The sequence below is a fragment of the Fistularia commersonii genome, chromosome 25, assembly GCF_037954325.1.
Source record: "Fistularia commersonii isolate RoL2024-O1a breed Wild chromosome 25, RoL_Fcom_v1.0, whole genome shotgun sequence".
Lineage (NCBI taxonomy): Eukaryota > Metazoa > Chordata > Actinopteri > Syngnathiformes > Fistulariidae > Fistularia > Fistularia commersonii.
This window is the reverse complement of record NC_141308.1, coordinates 5,422,775-5,444,576: the sequence shown is the minus strand read 5'-3', so window position 1 is coordinate 5,444,576 and position 21,802 is coordinate 5,422,775. Positions and strand designations below refer to the sequence as shown.

The following is a 21,802-nucleotide window of genomic DNA, read 5'->3' as shown; positions in this document are numbered from 1 at the left end:
AGAGGAATACACAATACAGTCCTTTTCTGATGTGCCGGGTGAGCGAGGAGGGCTGGGGGATCACTTCCCAGTTAGGACAATAAGACCTCAGAGGACATCCTTAACTTTATTTGTTCCACTTGATGGTCATAAAGGAATCACACTCCCTGATTCACCACAAAGTCAGCAGGTTTCTGACAACTAAGCCCTGCTGTGCATGTCGCACTGTGCTTTAGGACCGCTCCGAATTTTTATGTCACTCCTGTTCCTTCCGTGTGCAGTGATGACATTTATTATACATGCTATATAAAGAAGAGGATAAAATATGAATTCACTCTTGAATATTTATCCATAATCAAAAGAAAAGGCTGCTGAACTCAATGAAATGTCTCCCAGAGAAGACAAAATACGGTCCAAGTTTTCGCTTATACTGTATTCGTCACTTTTGGTTCTGACTTGCTTTGACTGGGATAGAAGTTCTGATCGAGACGTGCAATTTCTCAGAGACTTTAGGAGATGTTCCATCTAAAAATATATCTTTTTGATCGTATCCTGCCAACTGGGATCATTTGTGAAGCCAAATGTAATGAAGCTTTTCAGTCTTCAGTATTACGGCTTCTTAATGGTTCAGAAGAAATCTAATCATAGAAACACACACACATAGGTCAGTCATAGAAACACACATGATATGTTTGGTCTGAGGAATGAAACATATTAAACTCTACAAAGAACATTAAGAAAACCCCCCACAGTCAATATCCCAGAAGTGGTGAGGCTTGGAGTGCCCTCTTGATGGCACTTTCTTTTAAAAGGCAAATGATCTGAATAACAGGCCCCACTGCTTAAAATTACACACTTGAGGTTTCCACTGTGTTACCAGACCTGTGGCTGTGGTTTAAATCGCTGCCGGTTGCACCTGCGCTCAGTGAGATAGAAGAGCCCAAAACCACCTGGGGAAGTCCAGGGAGCAGCAGAGTGCACCTAGAATAGCCTGATGATGATTCACAGTGAAAAAGAAGTATCCACAAGGCAGTTCAGCCTCACACTGCAAGCAAAACAAGTGTCTATTTGTCAAATCACGTATTTCAGGTCAGCAGCTTTTGGCCATTAGGGCGAACAGGAACACTCTCCGGGTTTGTTCGAAAGAGTTCAACTTTGCCTGTATCCCTTTAGGCGATGCACTTTTTGTGATCCATCCCAATGTGCTGCAAGTCGATAGCATATGGTAAAAGACAACAAAATGTAGCCCGAGGAAGTCTATTTAATACTTGATGGCAAGCATCCCAGAATTCAAGTTGGTTGTCAGAGCAGATGCAAATTTTAGCCGTTTCGGGGAAAACATTAAAATCTAGATATCTGACTGCCCTGCGCTGCTGCAGCGATGGTTGTTAGTGAGCGGGAATGATTTTAACGCCAGATGCTCGATGAGGGGACTCGTTTTAAAGTTGGTTGTTGGGGAACAACGCCCTCACATTTAAATGCTACACACACTTGCGCAAAGAAATACTCTCATGAGCCCTCAAAGAGTATAACAAGGGAGTGCAGATCAATATAGCTGGTATGTGTTAAATTTCAAGATTGTTTGATGTCTGGACAGGTTCACAAGGAACAGGTTCAGGCTCGATTCAAGGCTGAATCATGTTTCTTCTTATTTTTACATCTGTACAACGTGAGACGGTCGCAGCTTGGATTTAAATTCGTATAATTCGGCGCAAGGTATTCCGTTTGACTCTCGGTGAATCCTTTCGAGTCTGTCCAAATGAGCTGCTGACAAACAGAACCCGGGCTGGAGGGCCACCAGTAACCTGGAAGAGTAACCTGCACAATACCCCAAAATTATACAAAATGTCATGAAACTTTATTTTTCAAAGTGTCACGAAAATATGAAAATCATTCAGCATCGCAGTTTTCACTGTTGATATACAATCATCTCAGTCACACTTACATTCAATATAAAATATAAAAGCAAACTGTTGAAAAATACATATTATTGCTTAGGAAAAACTGTGGCACTTTAGAAAAACCGTATCGCTATTTGAGCGCTGGCAAATTGATACAATTGACTGTGCAACGTTCATCGAAAGAAGCAATCTTTTTTTTTTTTGCACTTGCTCCCCAAGTAATAATGGCTTCAGTATTCCACGGTTTATGCTTATGCTATCATTCATGATGCGACTTTTGGTATCATGCCTGTGGTTCTTATGCAAAAGTGGTGGACTCCGTAAACACAGAGCTCTCAGCTATCGGGAGAAATTGGTACAAACACTGAAGATAACATGGTGAAGGCATATAAAAAAACATTCTAGACATGCAGAAAGTGCATGAATAGTACAGGTAGGTGAGTACATGGCACGGAAAAAAGCTCAACACTGATTGCAATCCCGGAAACACTGCTCGAAACAAGAAACACGTGAATGAGCTGTTTCTCACTCTGAAATCAAAGGTGGAGACGGTCTGCGCGATCAAACAACAAACCCCTACGATGTGATTCCCTGACAGATCTCCTGGGCCTGGAAACAACAACAACAAAAAAAAAAAAAACGGTTGCTGGTTGTGGAAGAATATCCGAGTTCAGTGTGCCACACAACAACCAGATTCCTCATGCTTGTGCAGAAGAGACATCCTGGAGAAGGTTTTGGAGCAGTTCTTGCATTGGTATTTTTTCACATCCGAATGGGTCTGTAAGTGAGCCCTGAGATTGGACCTGTCCGCAAATGCCCTGTTGCAGTGAGGGCAGGAGAACGGCTTCTCTCCTGTCAGGGCAGAAACGAGAAAGAGACATGGTCATGGTTGAAAACACTCACACACACACACACACACACACACACACTGTCATACTGTCACACCTACATCCAAGTGATGTTTCTTCCAAAGCATTTCGGCTCTTCTATTTCTGGCTGTGTGCACTGCAGTAAATTTTAGCGCACCTCATAAAGGAAAACTACAGGAAGCAACCGCATCCTGAGACTTACTGAAGATCATATATTCTCTACAAGCTGGATGGAACACTAAGGCACTTGTTGACGCTTTTTAACCCGCCTCCTCACACCGGAGGCCCCTCTGATATTCCATTTTCACTCACCAGTGTGCGTCCTGATGTGTCCTTGGAGCAGCCAGGGTCTGGAGAAAGCTTTCCCGCATATTTTGCAAACACAAGGCAAGGTGTGAGTCCTGATGTGCATCTTGAGAGCTCCCAGACTAACATATTCCTTCTCGCAGTATTTACAACTAAAGGATTTCCTCGTTTGAGCGTCGCAGTGCAGCTGCTTGTGCTTGAGCAGTCCAGAGTACGTGGAGTAAGACTTGCTACACAAACTACATTGGAATTTCTCAGCCTCCACTCCGTGAGGGTCTGTCAGCTTGGCCAGCATCTGCTCATCTTCATCACTCCTCGGGCTTTCGGACCCGCTATGGTCTTTCGAGGAGGTGTCGGAGAGGGAGGAAGGGTATCCAGAGATGGGGGACAGGTCGCTCGGGATCGGAGACAGCGGCAAGTTGCTGGTAGTCCAGACGGTGATGGGGCTGTAGGCTGCCGGGCTCAGGATCTCCGGCTGCGGGATGACAGGGAGAGGGAGGCCCTTGTAGAAGTGCGGCGTGATGAAGACTGAAAGAAAGCGACAGAAGTTAGCGCGTTAGAAAAAGAGCCAAAAAAAAAAAAAAAAGCGCAACACAAAACTTCCAAACTTTTTTTTTTTTTTTCTTTTTTTTTACCTGTTGGACTTTCCAGCTCACTATAATTTGGCTTTTTAGCGGAGTTTATATGTTTCTTGACCAGAAACGAGCGTGGCATCTTGGAAGAACTTGAGCAAAACTTTCCTCTTTGGAACAGCGTTTGAACGTTTGCTGACTGCGCGACGACGGAAATCCTTATTACTCAAGTCCGGTGGGGTGTCATGGTGCGTGGCTCTGCGCTCTGGGAAAGTGTAGTGAAGAGAAGCTGTTAAGAGCTGTAAAATACTCCCTATCAGGTAGGGAGGAGCCGCGCACTGCATTTACATATACATGGGAGTTTAAACCAATTAAACCGAGCCTTTACGCGCGGAGCGCTCGGAGCTTTTGAGGGCTGAGCTTGTGAGCGGCTGGGTCGGTGCCATTTACACCAGACAGGTGTTTTAAGATCTTTATTTTTCCCCTGAAACGATGCGAGTGTACGTGGGAATTGGCCTAAAGTGACTTCTTTAAAAAAAACTGCACTCTCGAATTAGATAAAGTGCGAGGAATTGAAAACAAAAAGCTGATTACTTACGCAATCTACTCTGACATCGACGGTTGTTTTTGTCATACAACTCTTCAGGACTTTGGTCTTTGTTGAATCAAGTGTATCTATGTTTAATATTCACATTATTCTTATTATTTAGTGTTATTTTGCAGATGATAGAGAATTTTGTCTGGGAGATTATCTGGCTTCACTGTGGAGAACTTCAATGAACAGTTAAACGCATTTTCTAACTGTACACATGGCAATAAACACTTTGAATCCAAAATCTACCATTGCTCATGTTGCAGGCATACATGGTTTATTATCCACGTGTGCTACTTTTATATGCATGGAGCCTTTTGCATCACCATTAATGATGATGCACAATCATGCATTAAACCAATTTATATGCTGCAATCAATACAATCAGCTTTTTCCAAAGGATGGACCCCCCCCCCCCCACACACACACACACACACATAGAACTGTGTGTGCAGAAAGCCACGCATTCTTTTGTCAGTAATGCAATATGGCAGTAGTCCTCCAAATGTAAATTTAAGTGTAGTTTCCTCCCAAGGTCAGACATGACACTGTAATCCAATTTATCCCCGTGCTGCTAAAACCGGACAAGGGGAGGCAAAGTTAGCAGTCTACGCCCCCTTGTGTTCACATCTGCTCTTCTGGGATCTCAGATCGGAGTTGCTCATTAACGAGTCAAAGGAAGAAGAAAAAAGAAGAAATATGCAAAAGGAAAGGCTGAGCTGGTCTGATATTGCAAAGCAGCTCCTGGAGCAGGTCAGCAGATATGAAAATCCCCTTACGTCTTGGACAAGCCTTAAGTTAATTGTGAACTGCTTATCTTATCCAGAAAACATAATTGCAGATCATGGATAGTTTCCCTTTGTGTCTGCTTACATTATAAAAGGAAAGGAAGGTTATCTGTGTGTAATAACTCCAGGCTACTGTCATGGATTCAGCGCTCAATGAGGAAGAGTGGCTAGTAAGTAGGATGAGTGAGGAATCGTGGTGTTTGGTGGTAATCCAGTAAAAACCATGTGCACTATTAAAGATAAAGCAGTGAAATCAATATCTTACACCAGCCACATCATATCCAAGAGAAGCAACCCGTTCATTGCCAAGTGTAAAATCCTTCCTTGTTTGATTTTGCATCTAGGACAAATGAATGAGGTAATTGTTGAGAATAAGAATCTCCATCTTACTTACAGCTATTGTGAAACGCTGGAAAACACAAATCTCTCTAAATCAGCGGACTTTTTAAGCCCAAGACTCTGGGGCATCGTGATCAGTTTTTCAACATTTTCTACACTGCCAGCATGCAAAAAACTGTGTGTGATTAATATCTGCCTTTTAGAAAATGGTTTGAACTTAAATGATTCCCGTGAATATTCAATTCTTAAAGGACATTTTGTGCATTTAGCCATACATCTCAATCTATGTTGTGTTTTTTTTTGCCCCCCCCCCCCAAAAAAAAAACCTCTAACTTATTCTAAATGCATGGGGAGAGTATGAGCTACAACCAATGGTTTTACTACACCCTTCCTACTTTATCCTCTCTTCAGTTGCTCCTTGTAAAACAAAGAATTGATTTTAAACCTATAAATGGCAGAGCTCCTTCCATTCGGCCATGACGTGCTCCCTCCCTGTATAAATGCTGGACAGAGATAATCGGGTAAAGGTCTCCATTACCATATTGAGAGTAAATTCTCATGTTGAGTCACTGTGGTCTTATTTTCTGTGATTCGTCGCATTGAATTAAGACCCACCTCTACATTATTCTCTTTTAAAAGCCAGCTTTTGGCAAGGTTTGGTGCGGCATGAAGATAAGATAATAATGATAAAACCTTGCAAAACTGTGGCAAATCATTACAGGGCACTTTCACACCAACAAACACATGTTCTAAAAAGCATGATGCTTTTTCAGAAAGTGTCAGTCAACTCGGTCCAGGATTTAAAAGGTATAGTATTCATGGGCCAGAATCATCCTCAAAAGGTCAAGTGTTTTTAAATCAACAGGGCTAAATGAACTTAATCTAATTTAAAGGGTAATATTTGCCTTGAATTGAGCTCTCCACATACAGCCGATGAGCTGATCAACCGATCTTGCCCACTTCCGGGTGAGAAGCTTTATTACAGTGAGCTGAGAGACGGCAAAGACACTGGGTGTGTTTGTGATGTTGTGACGGCAGCGGGAGGTGAAGAGGCTGAGGTTATCTCAGTTATCATTTTTTTGCAGCAAGGTGATAGAGGAAACATGTTTTTTGTCGATATTCACAAACAAAACACCATATGTTTGTTGGTTTATTGTGTTCACATGTGGTATGTTGTTTATTTGGTCTAAAAACTGATAGAAATGTCACTAATTGATACAATATGTCACATGACAAGACTGAACAATACCTAGAGGCTACTGGGAATGAAAAAAAAAAAGGAATTGGACAGTCACATGATTATATCAAATAGATTTGTTCATAGTCTGGCAAGTCACGCATGTTGAGGTTCATGTTGATGCTTGTTTTCTGTGTGATTTTGGGGTTGCTGGGTATTTTGTGGGTGTGGTTTGGGGTGCAATGAATTCTGTTTTTTTTACCTGGAATTGAGTGGGAGCAGTTAGTTGTATTGCAGGCTTGTGTGGCGTGGCTGTGGCCAACAACAGCTATTGCTCATTAAACAGACATTTTACCGTCACACGGGTGTTTTTCCGACTAAAACCCTACAATATGAACACAATATGAACACTCTGGCACAACAATTTTGCTCTGGCACAACAATTTCCTTTGGAATAAATAAAGTCGTTCTGATTCTTATTCTTATTCTTATTCTTATTCTTATTCTTATTCTTATTCTTATTCTTATTCTTATTCTTATTCTTATTCTTATTCTTATTCTTATTCTTATTCTTATTCTTATACAGGAATAAAAAGTTTACCCACACTTTTCTCATTTTAATTTTAAATATGGCCCAAGTTTGGACCAAAAATGTTACATTTGCCATTTTAGCAGTGTTTTAAGAAGGGGGTTATCTTGATGCTATAATGCTACAAAAGTGACCAGAGATAGAATAATGGGAAAGATAAGTCCACCGCTGATCTGGCAAAAGCAACAACGTTGGCGAATCAAGAGCGGTCGAAAAGTGACGGTTAAAACGCCATTGGAGCTGATTCTGAAGCAGCGCAACACATGTGATATGTATAAACAGAGTATAACAAAGTTTGGGTCGTTCTTGCACCGCAGCTTATTTGTGAAAAATATGCTCCTGATTCAGAGTGAGCGTGGCTGCCAAGCGGAACCACTGGTCAAATATGGTCCAGTTCTGGCTCAAGTCAAGCCCAGATCATTACTTTTGCACCACATTTGGCTCAGTTAATAAATGCCAGTATCCTAACCTGATGTCCCATCTGCAGCTGCACTTATTCATTTCATACAAATCACACCATCATTCTTGGCTTTCTCAGAGCTGAAATGAGCTTTACAGATGCATATTACAAATGGATAATGTCCCTCTGCACCCTCTGAGATATAGCTAATGTGAAGAACTGACTAAAATTACAGTACAATATATATGCTAATCTCTCATTTTAAAAACAGTTTGCTTAATTGTTTTCAACATCACAGAAAGAGCTTCTGTAAGGGGCAAGAAATCACATGAAAATCAGATATCGGCTGAATCTCCCGCCGTCTAAATTAACCGTCGGACAGTCAGAATCTTTTAAAAGGTTTGGAAAATTATGTGTCATGTAATTTACAATTAGCCACGCAAAGGTCAGATCATCGATGCAATGTCTTGCGTTTCTTTGAACCCCCCAAAAAATGGCTATGTTAACCAATCCCTCATCTTTCAGAGCGAGTTCACCGGTCTGGACCGGTTGGGAGTCGATCGCAGCACCACATATGGGGACAGACAGTCATTCATGCCAGTGCACGTCCTTGGATTGTGAGAGGAAACCAGAGGAAACCCACGCCAACCAGGGAAGAACATGTAAACAACAACGAAGGCCCCCTTTGTGAATTGAACCGGGACCTTCGTGTTGTGAGCGGGAGTGCTAAGCGGCGCACCGCCGTACCTCTGTTTGCCGGAGATTAATAGCCTTGGTATTTCTGCTTTATATAAAACAGTATAGTCTAGGTTAGCGCTTCCGCCTCACAGAAAGACGGGCCCCGGTTCGATTCCCAAGGGGACCTTTCTGTGTGGAGTTCCTCCCACAGGTCAAAAAACATGCAGGAGGTTAATTTTAATAAAATGGAAACATTCCCCAGATGTGTGAATGAAAGAGTGACTATTTTTTTTGTCCTTTATGTGGCCCTGTGATTGACTGTCGAACCAGAATCCCGGTGACCCGTGAGGTCGGGATGGACGGCCGTTGTTGGGGAGAAGTTTGGTCCAAAACCGTCCCCCGGGTTGGGGACTCAATCGACCCATTTGCGAAACAAGTGTAGCCTCCCTCCCCTTTCATTTAGGAACTGTAAGGGAACATTAACCCCCATATGTGCTGCAGATTCATTTTTACGGCAACGTCGAGGAGCTGGTTGCATCATATGGGGAAGCAGCGGGGTGGGGATGGAGGGGGGGAAGGAAGGGGGGCGTCATCTGGCATGGCGACAGGACGAGACGCACCTGATCCTTGCGCGCAGCTGCTCAGGCCTCCAGGAAGAGACCCGAGTACTCGAGTACTACAATGACGGAGCACGGATGTGCAGTTCAAGTCGAGCAAAGTGCGTGAGTGATTATGGGAAATGTAGGCCCGGCTACCTTTTTCCTTTTTTTTTTTTTTTTTTTTTGCCTTTTTTTTATTCTCAGCTGGGCGGAATTATACCACGATGCTCGTTTAACGCGCAATTAACTTTCCAAATAGGGTATTTAGACAATAGAAATGCTCACAGGCAAACGCGGTGAGCTTAGCGCACGTCGACGGTTCGCGAAAAAAAAAAGGGGCTCTGTGAGTGTCGGGAGTCTCTCTCTTTCCGGTGCGGGTGGGATTCGGGACCGGCGGCGAACGTCCCCGGTACAGGGAGAAAGTAGCGTCATGTAATATTGATGCAGCCGGAGTTGTGCGACCTCTCCGGCTGCTGCGAGCGCGTCTAAACCAGCCGCATGTGATCGCAGCTTTCAGTCATTTCCCCTCCTTCCCTCCCTCCCCCTCTCTTTCCTCTCTCTGTCTCTCTCTCTTTCTCTCTTTCTCGCTCTCCATAACAGCGGGATGCTAGAGAGAGACGGACGAGCTGTGAAACAGGAGCCTCTGCCAAGAGATGTCGACGGAGAGGTATCCTTATGAAAATTAAAAAAAAAACAAAAAAAACAACAACAACAACAACAACAAACAAACAAAGAAAAAAAATATATATTCACCGCTGCCGAGGAAAAATATGGGCAAATCTGGTTTGGCGAACGAGTGCGCCTGTGTGTTTTTTTTTTCTTTTCCGTCGAGGTTTTCTTCATCGCTATACGGTGTAGTGGACCAGGATGCCGTGTGGGCGATGATGCCACAAGGGATTCATTGTGATTTCGCCGAGATGTTTTAAGCAACCGTTTGCATAAATTTAAAAGAAGCAACGCAAACAAGGGGGCTTGAGTCCGATGGGATCTGATGTCTAATCGCCACCTGTTAATAGAAATCCAGGTAGGCTCTCCTTTCACGTTGCCTTGTATTCTGTGCATGACAGACGTGGGTGATTCATTCTGATGCCAAACAGCCATGAAACCATGCATGGATCAATTTACGATCTACTTTTTTGGGTGGTGGTGGTGGTGGTGGTGGGGTGGACGTGTAACACCTCAATGCAGTCTACAAAGATTTATGTCCCTTCCATATGTGATCGGATGGATTATAAAGCATCGTACCCTGTGGGCACATAGGTGTGATGCACTGCTGGGCACTTCGCTCATGATGGGCCTCATGATGAAATACCGTTTCGTGTGTGTGTGTGTGCGTGTGTGTGCGTGTGTGTGTGTGTGTGTGTGTGTGTGAGAGAGAGAGAGAGAGTGTGTGTGTGTGTGTGTGTGTGTGTGTGTGATTTGCCGGAAATATGTAGGCTTGCAGAAACCTTAATATTGCCTCAGTGCAGGTACACAAGTAACCGCAGTTCCTCCAGCCAGTGCAGCAGCAACAGACCTCTTTTCATCTTTATTCTCTTTATTCAGCAATCTTTAAGTACTCACCTTGGCTGTATTCCAATGATCTACAACCTCCCCCTTTCTTTTTTTTCCAAAGAAAAAAACTGTTTTGATTGCCTAACTGATAGTCTCACTAACCCTGCACGCAGTATTCTTTAAAAGCATTTAGCAATAACCCATCTGTGATAAACCCTGAAGAGGAGCCTATTTTGCTACTGGATTCTGCTGCTGCCGCTGCTGGTCCAGTGTTTTATTTGCCTCATGGAAAGCTCCTGAATCTCTAGAGTTAAAGAAGATTTATATTTGCTCTATAACTATAAACGGAGGTGAGTGCAGGGAGACAGGCTCGCTTTTCTCGTTACGGGTTGCAAGCTGACAGGCCATTAATGCGGTTCGTATCTAAGATGCTCTCAGAGATGGGGCAACCCATGTCTTCAGGTTTATTTTACCAGCAGACGCAAGTGTTAGGCATCTCAGCGCCCGTGCTGGCGTATTGAGCAGAGCTGACTTGAGCCGAATGTACAGTTCAGCTCATTGGGTGGTCATAGGTCAGGATCAATCAGTGTGATGTACTGGAGGTCGCACTTCCCACAGTGGGAAATGTTGACATTGACATGCCATTGACAATTTTATGCCTTCGCCCAGCTGCCCCCTCCCCCCTTACTCTGCTTGTGTCTTAAATCAAAGAGCAGTTTGGCCAAGTGACAGAGGTGCACTGGCAGAATATCAGGCTTGAGTGAAATGGTGTCGGTCACGGTTGGTCAATATGTCAGGCGAACAGGCTCGCAGAACCGAGCACTGTGGGAACCCAACGTACTGTGTCGCAGTCTGAATCAGATGGTAATTGGAACGAGACAACTATCGCAAAGTTTTCCCCAACATCGTCCTGATTTATAGCACTGCGAGGAAACGGTGTCTACGGCGCACAACTAAGAGTGCCTCCGCACTTTATCTTTGCTTCTGGATTAATCAATAATTTGTTGTTTCCCCTATATCTGAATCCCATTGGCTCATTAAAAATCCACACTCCGGAAATTTACGTTTAAGCGTGCATGGTGCCATGGTGGTGCTACCCTCCCCCAGCATTAGCCACATTCAGAGGTTGAGTGCTTGGTGTGCAGCATTATTTCTCCTCTCATGCCATGAAGCTTTATTCAGTGACCTATTTGGATCACAGAAGGGTGGGTTGCGCTTCTAATAATGGCTTGAAACTCCAACAAATGTGTCAGAGCTAATCAAAAGGCGGCAATTAGTGTCAGTAAAATGAATACAAACACTGAAATGGAATTTTGCCCTGTACTTTAGCAGGACGGTCTAACCCTCTGAAACGGAGCGATGCTTTAACATTTTCCCAAGAGCTATGGGAGCATGTCTGGGCATCTTAATTTACAATCCAGCTCCAGAGCTCATGAACTGAAACAAAAATATATCACACCTGATGTTCCTGAGCTTTTACCTAAATGTTTGGTAGACCATCAACACAAATGGCTATGGATGTTGAATTCACACAAGAGTTGCAATATGCTTTTATTATACAATGATGTATGACATATTTCTCTCGGGGTCTGAAAAATGTTAGCGGCCTGTGCCACGGAGTCACTATCGTGCAAGTGCAAACTATTAACCCAGCTTAGTGGAGATTGATGGCTAATGAAGCGAATACACGCAAAATTCTCATGACAAAGAAGTGAGAAGACACGGCCCTCATTTACATGCGCCTCATATTCCGGCCCATGTGATTTACAGGTGCAGGACTGCAACACCGACACAAGCAGTTAAAGCTACACATAAGTTATAAATGCTGCGAGAGAAGCAATAAAGAGATAGAATATACACAGCCGTTTACGATATTGCCACCGAGCCGGACACAGAAATGAAAACCCTCGGAGATCATCTTTACCTTCAGTAGTTGATTTCTGTTAAGAAGGCAGTATTTCTTTTTGTTTTATAACCTGCGAGTGAACCACGACGAGCGATTTGAGGTCAGATTTGATTATTGTGGAGTCACTTATTCACCGAGCTCTGCTGGCTTGACATCATCCTACTGTAGCGGTGCAGCTTTGATGGAGGGCAGTGTTGTAAAGTGAATTGTACCACTGTGTATCCTGTGGAACATTTGCAATTTACTCGACCTGCGAGTAGTGAAATAGCCCCGAGCAGCAATTAACCCAGATTACAATTTTGCTTCTGTTCAACTAGTAAACTATTGCCATAGTAGTTTCTATTTACTTGAATGGGTGTAAATGAAGTTTTTGTAGCACAGACATTCGGAAAGCGTACACGCATAATGATAACAGCTTATCAGCTCACACAAAGCTGTTTGCCAATTATTATTTTTTATTATAGACTCTTTGTGGAAGTTTAATTCAAGCAGAAACGTTTTCTCGTCGTGGGTTCTCAATTGTAATGAATTATAAAGATTGGCTCCCTTTGTCAGTTTTACATCTTGCAATAAAACCCCCACATTTCTCCTATATGTCAGTGGTTATCGTCAAAAAACCAAAGACGCAAGATGAAAATACTTTACAGTAACAGGTTGCAAACATTATAGTGCTCAACAATTAGCAAGAACGAAATGCAAGTGACCGACTACTTTATCACAAGGATTTGTTCTGTGGTGACAGAAATATGTCTTTTAGTCTCTTTATTCACTGCCAGAAGACTAATCCGGGGGTCAAAGCTGCCCTGTCATTCCAGAGATGCAGCTGCCACAGCATGCTGCCATTCTGCTTAAAAACAATGTTACATTTGTCAGAGAACAAGTGCAACTTCAGTTCCAAAAGAAAACATGTCCGCATTTGGATTATAAACCGCTCTGTGCATGGCGTTCAGTGTGAAAGAACAGATTTCGAAAGACTTAATTGATCTTGTGAAACAAAGAATTGTAGTTATACTGATAAGGGTTTGTCGAGAACCCGCAATCTTTATTTGGGTTATTGGACTTATTGGATGAAGCACTTTCATTTCTGAAAACTAATGAAAGCTAGCCTTATTATTTAGGGATGATAATAACAAAGGCTGTTTATGTTGTTTGTTTAGTTCTATTGCAGTGAGCAGTGAGGTTTGTCCACCAGCAGTGTGTATCCCATGTAAAAGTTTGCTTGATGTACTTTTGTAATCTGCAATATCCACTTAGGGTTGGGCAGGGAGGTGTTCCCTCGTGATTTGGTTTCATACACAACATATGCAATATGACATGTAGTCAAAGTCAACTTTATTGTCAATTTCTCCACATGTACACGACCTACAGAGGAATCAAGATGACGTTTACAGCAACAATACAGCAAGACCAATGTGGTTTTCTATAATGCATTTGTGTTCTATCATACATTTGCCTTTACAGTAACATTCATTTCTCATTTACTTTAATTATCTGTACCTCAACTTGAAATATATTTCACCTGTATAAAACAAGTCACAGCTACTGTATCCAAGTTGACAGATTATTTTTTGTACTTGTGGCCTAGAATCTCACTCTGTCAGGTCCCTGAACAGTTCAGAGCAAAGGGACATTGGATAATACTTTTAACTCACACCAAGAAAGCATTTGGTTCAGTTTTGATCGGGGGTCTTTCTGTGTGGAGTTTGCATCTTCTCTCCGTGTCTGCATGGGTTTCTTCCGGGTTCCTCCGGTTCCAAATTGATGAGTAAGTTGCACCGGTGTGTGAATGAGGGAAAGAATGGGCTTATGTATCAATATGTGGCCCCGTGATGGATGAGTGACCAGTCCAGAGTGCACCTCTCCTCCTGCCCATTGACAGCTCTAACAGGCTCCAGCCACCCCTGCAACACTGAGTGCAGAATAAGCAGTATAGATAATGAATGAATGAGTCTTGAGCAAAGTGTAATGATCAATTTTCAGTATTATGTTGCAAAAAAAAACATTTTCATTGCGGAATCAAATCCTGTTTTTGCATACAAGCTTGAGTTGCTATTAGGGGTATAACTGTATATCAACCCAATGGTTGGGTTTGTGTTGTGGTTTCTAGAACGCATATCCATGTCTGTTTCTTCCAAACATTAGGAAACTTAAAAAATAAAACTGCTTCCAAATCCTCCCAACATTATCTCACTTGAACAAACCCTATTTTTTCCTTCTTTGATATGTTATTATGAATACAATACTCAAAAAATGTTGCCTTTTCAAAACTTCTTCTTCCCCTTTCAGCTTTTCCCCTCAGGGGTCCATCTAACCCTATTCTCTGTATCCTCCTCTCTCACACCAACTACCGTCACATCCTCTCTCACTGCGTCCATAAATCTTTGGTCTTCCTCGAGACTTCCTGCCTGGCAGCTCCAATTCCAGCATCTGTCTACCGATATATTCACTATCCCTCCTTTGTACATGACCCAACCATCTCAGTCTGGCTTCTCTGACCTTCTCTCCAAAACATCTAACATGTACTCTGATAGACTCATTCCTGATCCTATCCATCTTTGTCACTCCCAAAGAGAACCTTAGGATCTTCATCTCTGCGACCTCTAACTCTCCCTCCTGTCTTTCCGTCACTGTAGCTGTTTCTAAACCATACAGCATTGCTGATCTCACCACTGTCTTGTACACCTTTCCTTTCATTCTTGCCTGTAGTCTTCTATCACATAGTTCCCCCGACACTTTTCTCCACCCATTCGAACCTGCTGGAATCCGTCTCTTCCCCTCTTTTCCACACTCTCCGTTGCTCTGGACTGTTGACCCCAAGTACCTGAAATCCTCCCAACTTCTTGATCTCCACTCCCTGTAGCCTCACCGTTCCACCCGGATTCCTCTTATTCACACATATATGATAATGTGGTTTGTGTAGTTTTGTGTCTGTATGTTGTTGTATCCCTTTTTTTTTTTTTTTTTTTTTGAACAATTTTGCTATGAATTATTGTTATTATTGGTATTCATTAGTCAAACAATAATCCTTGTAAATGTAACGGTTTGTTATCGGTATAATCTTTGCTATTCCCAGAAAATGAGAAACAATACAGAAAACGATAAAAATTCCAAAACACAACTACAAAGACATCGAAACAGTTTTACTCTGCCACCCTCATATTTGGAAAGTTTCAACTTGAATGTTTGCAATCGTGTCAGTGAATTGTGTAATGCTTCTTCATGTGCATGTTTTTTAGTCATTTATAGTCATGCAGTGTGAATTCATACTTTTCCTCAAAGCAATTGAGATGCATTTTAGGAGTCTTACATTTCTTAGCATTACCTTTCAAAAGTTCAGCAGCACTATCCCTCAACCGTTTAGTTTTATTTTACCGTAGCTTTGCCTACAGATTTATTGCTGTACCTTTTAATCCTCTCGTGTGCTTGACACACAGCATGGTGCCATTACCAGGCCCTAACATTTTCCTTTCCCTGCTCAGCTGTGCACGATCTGCTAGAAATAATGTATGTATATACAGTAAGGATCTGTTCAAACAGATGGTCTCTCATTAGGAGAAATAATTATGCTATTCACTGGAATATAAGGGCTGCTTCATTCATTTGTGTAGCCTCAAGCAAGATTACATGCTTAACTCATCCAATCCTTTATTCACAGGCACTGCCTTATCACCTATATAAGGGGATGCATTAAGCATTGCCGTAGTTGTCAAATTTTCAAATAATTTGCAAAATTATATGAAAGTCAGGAGCAAGTCTTGTCTCTAAACTACAGGCTACTGAATAAGAGTCACCTCTATCTTTCTTCTCGAATTTTTCTCTCATTCTTTTTTATATTGTAATTTATTGGGTTTTGTTTCTATTATTTGCTATGACTACTGTAAAAAGATAATACAAATTTATGACAATTTGCTGTATGGTACATGAAAATTGATCAAAATATTGTGTCAGTTGAGTTGTGTTCACTGGTTTGCAGCAAAAATGAAAATCTAAAAAATATAGCTGTGCACTTTTCAGGTGAATATAGTTTAAAGCAAATTCAAGAAAAAACAAATGGCTTCAAATAGGTCTGAGATAAAAGATTAATCATTTTAATGAAGAACTTCATTAAGGATGCCATTGGAAAAAAAAATACTGCAGTATTATTTATAAAGATAAGACATAGATATTTGTTGATTTTCCTAACCCCTGTATATATTTTCGTTATTTTTTCATTAAAACAATCTTTTATCATTTGCCGAGCCAAATCATAAGCTAAATTTATCTTTATATCTGGATAACCTTATGTACGTTCTGTCTTCTCGATGATATCCAGTCACATGGATCAACAAATTTGCTGATTATCAGATGAGCTCCCCTGCTGATATTTAAGTATAGGCATGAAATAAATAATTTTAGGAGGGGAGGAGGATTCTGGATGACTTGGATTGCCTGGTTGCAGTTGTCAGGTGTCCTCTGGTTGTTAAATGATATATTGGTGGTATCTTACATATTCCACAGATCTCATCTCTGTAATTGTCACCAGATATCTTAACCTTTTCTAAAAAAGAAAATATATCAAATTCAGTGTGTTCATTGCTTTTCGACTGAAATGTTAATGACGTTAATCACGTAAACAAGATTGTGAAAACTTGTTGCTTACTATCAAATGTGACAAAGGTAAGGAAGTAAAGCTTATCTCTGAAGCAACAGTTACATATACAAAATCACAAAGTTCTCACATTGTGTCAGATATGTTTAAATGGCACCGTTAAAATGGCAGACAACATATATCACAAGAATGGCAAGTTCAGATCCCTGCAACAGCAGGGAGACTAGAGATATTGAGCGGATGCTAAAGATCTGACTACAAAAGGAACACAAAGCAGTGTGCTGTCACAAGGCTGTGCGTCACAGGGCTGTGTATAGCATAGATGGCAATATTCTTTAACGTTATGTAACATAAATGAAATAAATATACCTTTGAAGTATATTTTGAATGGGGTTTTGCACCAATATCATTAAACTCTGTTTAATTTTTTCGGATACGTTTAATCCATGTTAGGAGTTTAGTGCCAACCAGTCAAGGACTCCGTCAGTATACGTTCATCGGATTTCGGTAGCACACACCAACAGAGTAGTGTTGCCTGTTACTGTTTTTCTAATAGATTGAATACATGACTAATATCTTAGTCATGCCTTGACAGAATTTCTTCTAATTTCATTACTGGCAGAGAAACAATAATTTCTAGTCATGATTAATATGCATACTAATCTCTCTATGAGGCACAATAAGTGTTTCTGGCAAAACTGTTCTGTTCAAAAACGAAGTGAGAAAAATGTTTAAGGAGGTCAAGAAGTCCAGCAACACTAGTTATATAGAGCTGCTTTTTTTACAAATCGCTATGTCATACTATATCACAAAAAAATTACTTTGACATGGAGTGAAAGAGTAATGACATTTTAACTCCAGAATGTCAAAAGACGTCTCTGTCTAAGTTCTAATTATTCCACCTAACCATCTCCTAAACTATTATTCAGTGTCAGCTCACTGCTGCATCAAGGAAGTCATAGTTTGCATAGTTTGTAAACATTTAGCCATGTTTACAAACTATATTACCTCCGATAAATATGGATCATAACTACAGCTGGACAACTTTAGCAGCGATTGAATCTAAGTGCTTATTCTGCTTTAGCCTGCGCTTGTTTCTTGATATCCAGTGATACAACAGGGAACCAGTTTGTGAAATGGTTGGCGGCCCAGTGCTGCCAAAAGACATAGATCAGAGTTAGGAGCGCAGTCTATAAATATGTCCATCACTAATTTACCCGTCTGCCCATTATTCAAGAGCATCTGGCATGGCTTGAGCCACAGCTACTGGGTCTTAGATATTGACTTATTAGATAATGAAAGACCTGTATTTTGAAGTATGTTCCAAGAGAATTTAAAAGGGGATGAGATAGATATTTTTTTCTATCTGCATGAGTGATCGATCCTTAAACTAATTTGACAGAAAATACAAAATAGCACCTTTAGTAACACTCAAATGAGGCTCATTTGATTTAAACGATATTCTCAGTAAATACAGGCCTGTTGAAACATAGCTCTGGTGGCATCACACTGCAATGTTTGATGCTAAGTTCTTATTTGTTGCTTATATCTCATGTCTTTTGACAGCCTGCTTACAAGTACTCTTAAAAGCAACCGTTGTTTTGTATCTACATAAATGTTTGCATAGAACAACCTGCATGTCTATAAGAATGTGGCTAACAACTTGGAAAGAGAATAAGCGTGCAATGACATGGAATATTAAAAAAGTAACCGGTATCATTGCGCTGGATGCAGATGCCACTAAAATAGTATTAAACGCTTATTTTTAGGAAGTACAAAAGATCTGCCGTTGCACTCTCACAATTGTCTTCAGCAACCTAGAGCTCATTAGGTCATCAAATTTCCAGAAGATTATATTCAATCAAATCCCGTGTTTTTCCCCCCTGCTTAAATGTTCACAATACATGCTGTACAGTAAATCATCTGAGCCAATTGGAGAGAATACAGTCTGAATTAGAGCCCTTGAACTGTTTATTTTAAAGGCCTCATTGACATGAATAAGTCTCTCACATTGTCTAGGGAACTGGGACAAGCACATACTTCAATCATTGTTTTAGAAATAAAACCATACTGAGCTGACCAATAATCTCTGGATGTTTTTCATGTTTATTAGAATGCAGCTGTCAGATCTTTAACCAGAAATATTGTTTCATATTGAGCCAAATCTGAGAACTGACTGTCTTTGTGGCTTATCATGAACATTTTGCACTATATCAGGCTTGTATTTGAACAGTTTGTGCTTTTTGTCTTTTTCTGACAATTGCATGCTTAAACCTCTTTGTGAAGAGTAATATATCAGTCCTTTTCTTTGAAACAAGCACATTACAGTTATTGATGAAAGTGTACATTTTATCCTATTGTTACTGTAATTCTAGTCTTTAAAGAATTACACCAACTGCAAAAATTGTGTTTTTTAAATTGATGTGAAACTTAAAGCCCCAAGGTTGCAAACAGTGAGAATGGACTTTGAGTCCATTAGTTGAACTTAGGAAATGAAGCACATATGCATAATGCACATGTACTCGAATTTTATAACAGGGAGAAGGAGGGGGGAAATTCCAGGGCTAAAATGTAATCATTTTAGTTTTTCATCAGCTGGAACCAGGTCAGTCAAATACAGATGCTTTTATTCTAATATTTTCTCTTTATTGATGCATGCATGGAGAAGATATGGTTCTTTATTCAGTGGCACTTTCAGCACATCTGTCAACCCCAGGCCCTTTTTGAGCTTTAACAGTACGAGTGTCACCTTCCCAGAGCTGCTGAGCCCCACCTCCCCCCGCATTCAAAGTCTATTATGAAAAACATGACAGCACCATATTAAAAAGCAGCAACATGTTAGATGGCGACAGTGGATGCAGGTGCAGCAAGAGGTCTATTGTGACTCATGGGAAAACAAATCATATCAATCATGAGATATTTTTTAATCAAAATGAACCACCTTGTTGGGGAAAGTGTAAACATGTCCCGGTGGTTGCACATAAATCAAATATTTTGTTATTTAAATATATTTCCCACACTACAACTGAAATAATATTGTTGATTGAAAAAAAAGGAGATAGCTGAAAATAACAAGAAGCTTATTCTGTACCTAAAAAAAATTAAAAACCTAATTGATGGTCCAAAACACCAAAGGTTATTGTATCATAAAATCAAATCTGACCCAAGTTAAGGAAGCAGGTTAAAATTATATAATTTTAAATAAGGAACGCTGAAGAGAAATAGAGTCAAATTACTACAAGTGTTGAAATGGTTAAGATGAAATAAATTCAGCTTAATTTATTATATGGAAAGTATTTTCTATTTGTGTTTGTATGGTTGTGTGCGTTTGCGTGCACATGTTTACACACACCTTATGTGGGGGGCCACAAGCCTCGGAAAACATTTAGTCTTAACATAAGAAACCATAATAAGGTTCCTGCATGTTTCTTCCGCTTTGTAATGTTTTCCTGATGGATAACATGGGATGCCTTCTCAACATTATACCTTCCATGTCCACTCATCAGAGTAAAAGCTGAACTCCCAGGATTTACCCGAGACAAAGTAAACATGTAGTAAGCGTAACAAACCCATCTCAATTTTCAAGAAGTATAACTGCATTTGCTGGCATCTGCTGCAGACAGCAGCTCCACCTCCATGGAGAAGCAGCCATTCATCATTCAGGGCCACAGCTGTCCTCAGGTCTAAGAGATGGAGATGTTACGTTACAATCTCTGCATCATTCAGGCAATCTTGCTTTATCTGTTGCCTGCCATTGTGTCAAAGACAAGAGCATCATTTGTAAAAAAAAAAAATTGCTTGGCAAATTGGTAGGAGTGAACATATCTGATGGAGTGGTTATAAAAGGAATTACGCTGACTCGACTTAAAAGGCACAAAAGGTTCAGTCAATTTAGTCCGTGGATTCTACGGAAACAAGTGGAGTGCTTGTGGCTGACAGGATGGACACGAGGTCACCTGTAAACCCAAAGTACTATGTCAAAACCGGAGACGCAATTTTCCCCTGACCATTTTTTACACAATATCCAGTAATAGAATCAGGGATTCCTTTAGAACAGACACAGAACTGATTCATCTCTGGCACATGTGACCATATCATAAAGAAAAGTTGGAACCCAAATAAATGTGAAAGGTCATTAGCGGTCTTATCATGTATACATATTTATGTTTTACAAATACTACTATTAGGGACATCAGTTATTGTTATTTCTGTCTCGTGAAAGGAATTAACTGGTCATTTTTACATTATAATCTTGAAGAAAAATGCAAGGATATTTTTTGCAGGCCTGGGAAATATATTCCTGGGAATATAATATTGTGATGCCATTTTGTGGATTTTAGCGAAAATGACAACACATCCTTTTGCAGTGTACATCTATTCATGCATCACACTGACATGCATATATTAAAAAGGTTGCATTTGAATATTGTACTCTTATTTTTTTTTTCATATTCTTGTTCTCATTCTTTATTCATTTATTTTTGCCCACATCAAAAAGCCCTACGGTTATTAGTTTGCACTGTATTTACATTCGAATAACTGATCAGTTATTTATATGAGCTCACTTACTAGAAAAGTACTATACTTTTTATTACTTTATCATAAGTTTATGTATCTTTGTGACCTCTTATAGGAGAAAGAATGACATTCATGATATTACATATACGTATAAACCAATAAACACAATGTTATGTAGAAAAATGATAAAATTGTATAACTGTAGAACTTTTCAACACAATATAAAATACTAACTCTTCAAGATTATAACAGTATTTTCAATGGGTAATAACAACAATTGATTTTAGGCCTCTTATTCCATATAAGGTTCTTTCTATGTCGGTATGACATAGTCATTTGTGAGATACTGTTGGGCTGCTTTTGCTTTATAACACAAAAACATTGATTCATGCACGACAGTGAAATGAAACGTTGAACTTTCTGACATTTTGTTCAATCCTAGTGAACAATGTGTATAGTGTTATGATATATAAAAAGGCACTGTGTCAACAATAACACTGACAAGAA

At 40.5% G+C, this 21,802-nt stretch overlaps 2 protein-coding genes across 2 annotated transcripts in view; one reads left to right on the top strand and one right to left on the bottom strand.

Moving 5' to 3' along the window:
* Positions 1-1,815: 1,815 nt before the first annotated feature.
* Positions 1,816-3,913, bottom strand: snai2 (snail family zinc finger 2). The gene is made up of 3 exons (XM_086172871.1): positions 3,691-3,913; positions 3,062-3,583; positions 1,816-2,732 (listed from the first exon to the last, which is right to left on the bottom strand). Exons 1-3 carry the CDS (start codon positions 3,767-3,769, stop codon positions 2,551-2,553), a joined length of 783 nt encoding a protein of 260 aa, XP_086028997.1. The 5' UTR covers positions 3,770-3,913; the 3' UTR covers positions 1,816-2,550.
* A 5,447-nt stretch (positions 3,914-9,360) lies between these two features.
* Positions 9,361-21,802, top strand: part of sntg1 (syntrophin, gamma 1) — a 33,803-nt gene continuing 21,361 nt past the window's right edge. Inside the window, exon 1 of the mRNA XM_086172869.1 lies at positions 9,361-9,813. The gene's annotated coding sequence lies outside the window, so the exon portion shown is untranslated. The remainder of the gene's footprint in view (positions 9,814-21,802) is intronic.

Excerpts from the sequence above, each read along its gene's own strand:
- snai2 (XM_086172871.1), bottom strand. The coding sequence starts at position 3,769 with ATGCCACGCTCGTTTCTGGTCAAGAAACATATAAACTCCGCTAAAAAG. Across the intron at positions 3,584-3,690 it reads TGAGCTGGAAAGTCCAACAG|TCTTCATCACGCCGCACTTC; the intron begins GTAAAAAAAAAG and ends GCTTTCTTTCAG. Across the intron at positions 2,733-3,061 it reads ACACATCAGGACGCACACTG|GAGAGAAGCCGTTCTCCTGC; the intron begins GTGAGTGAAAAT and ends CTGCCCTGACAG.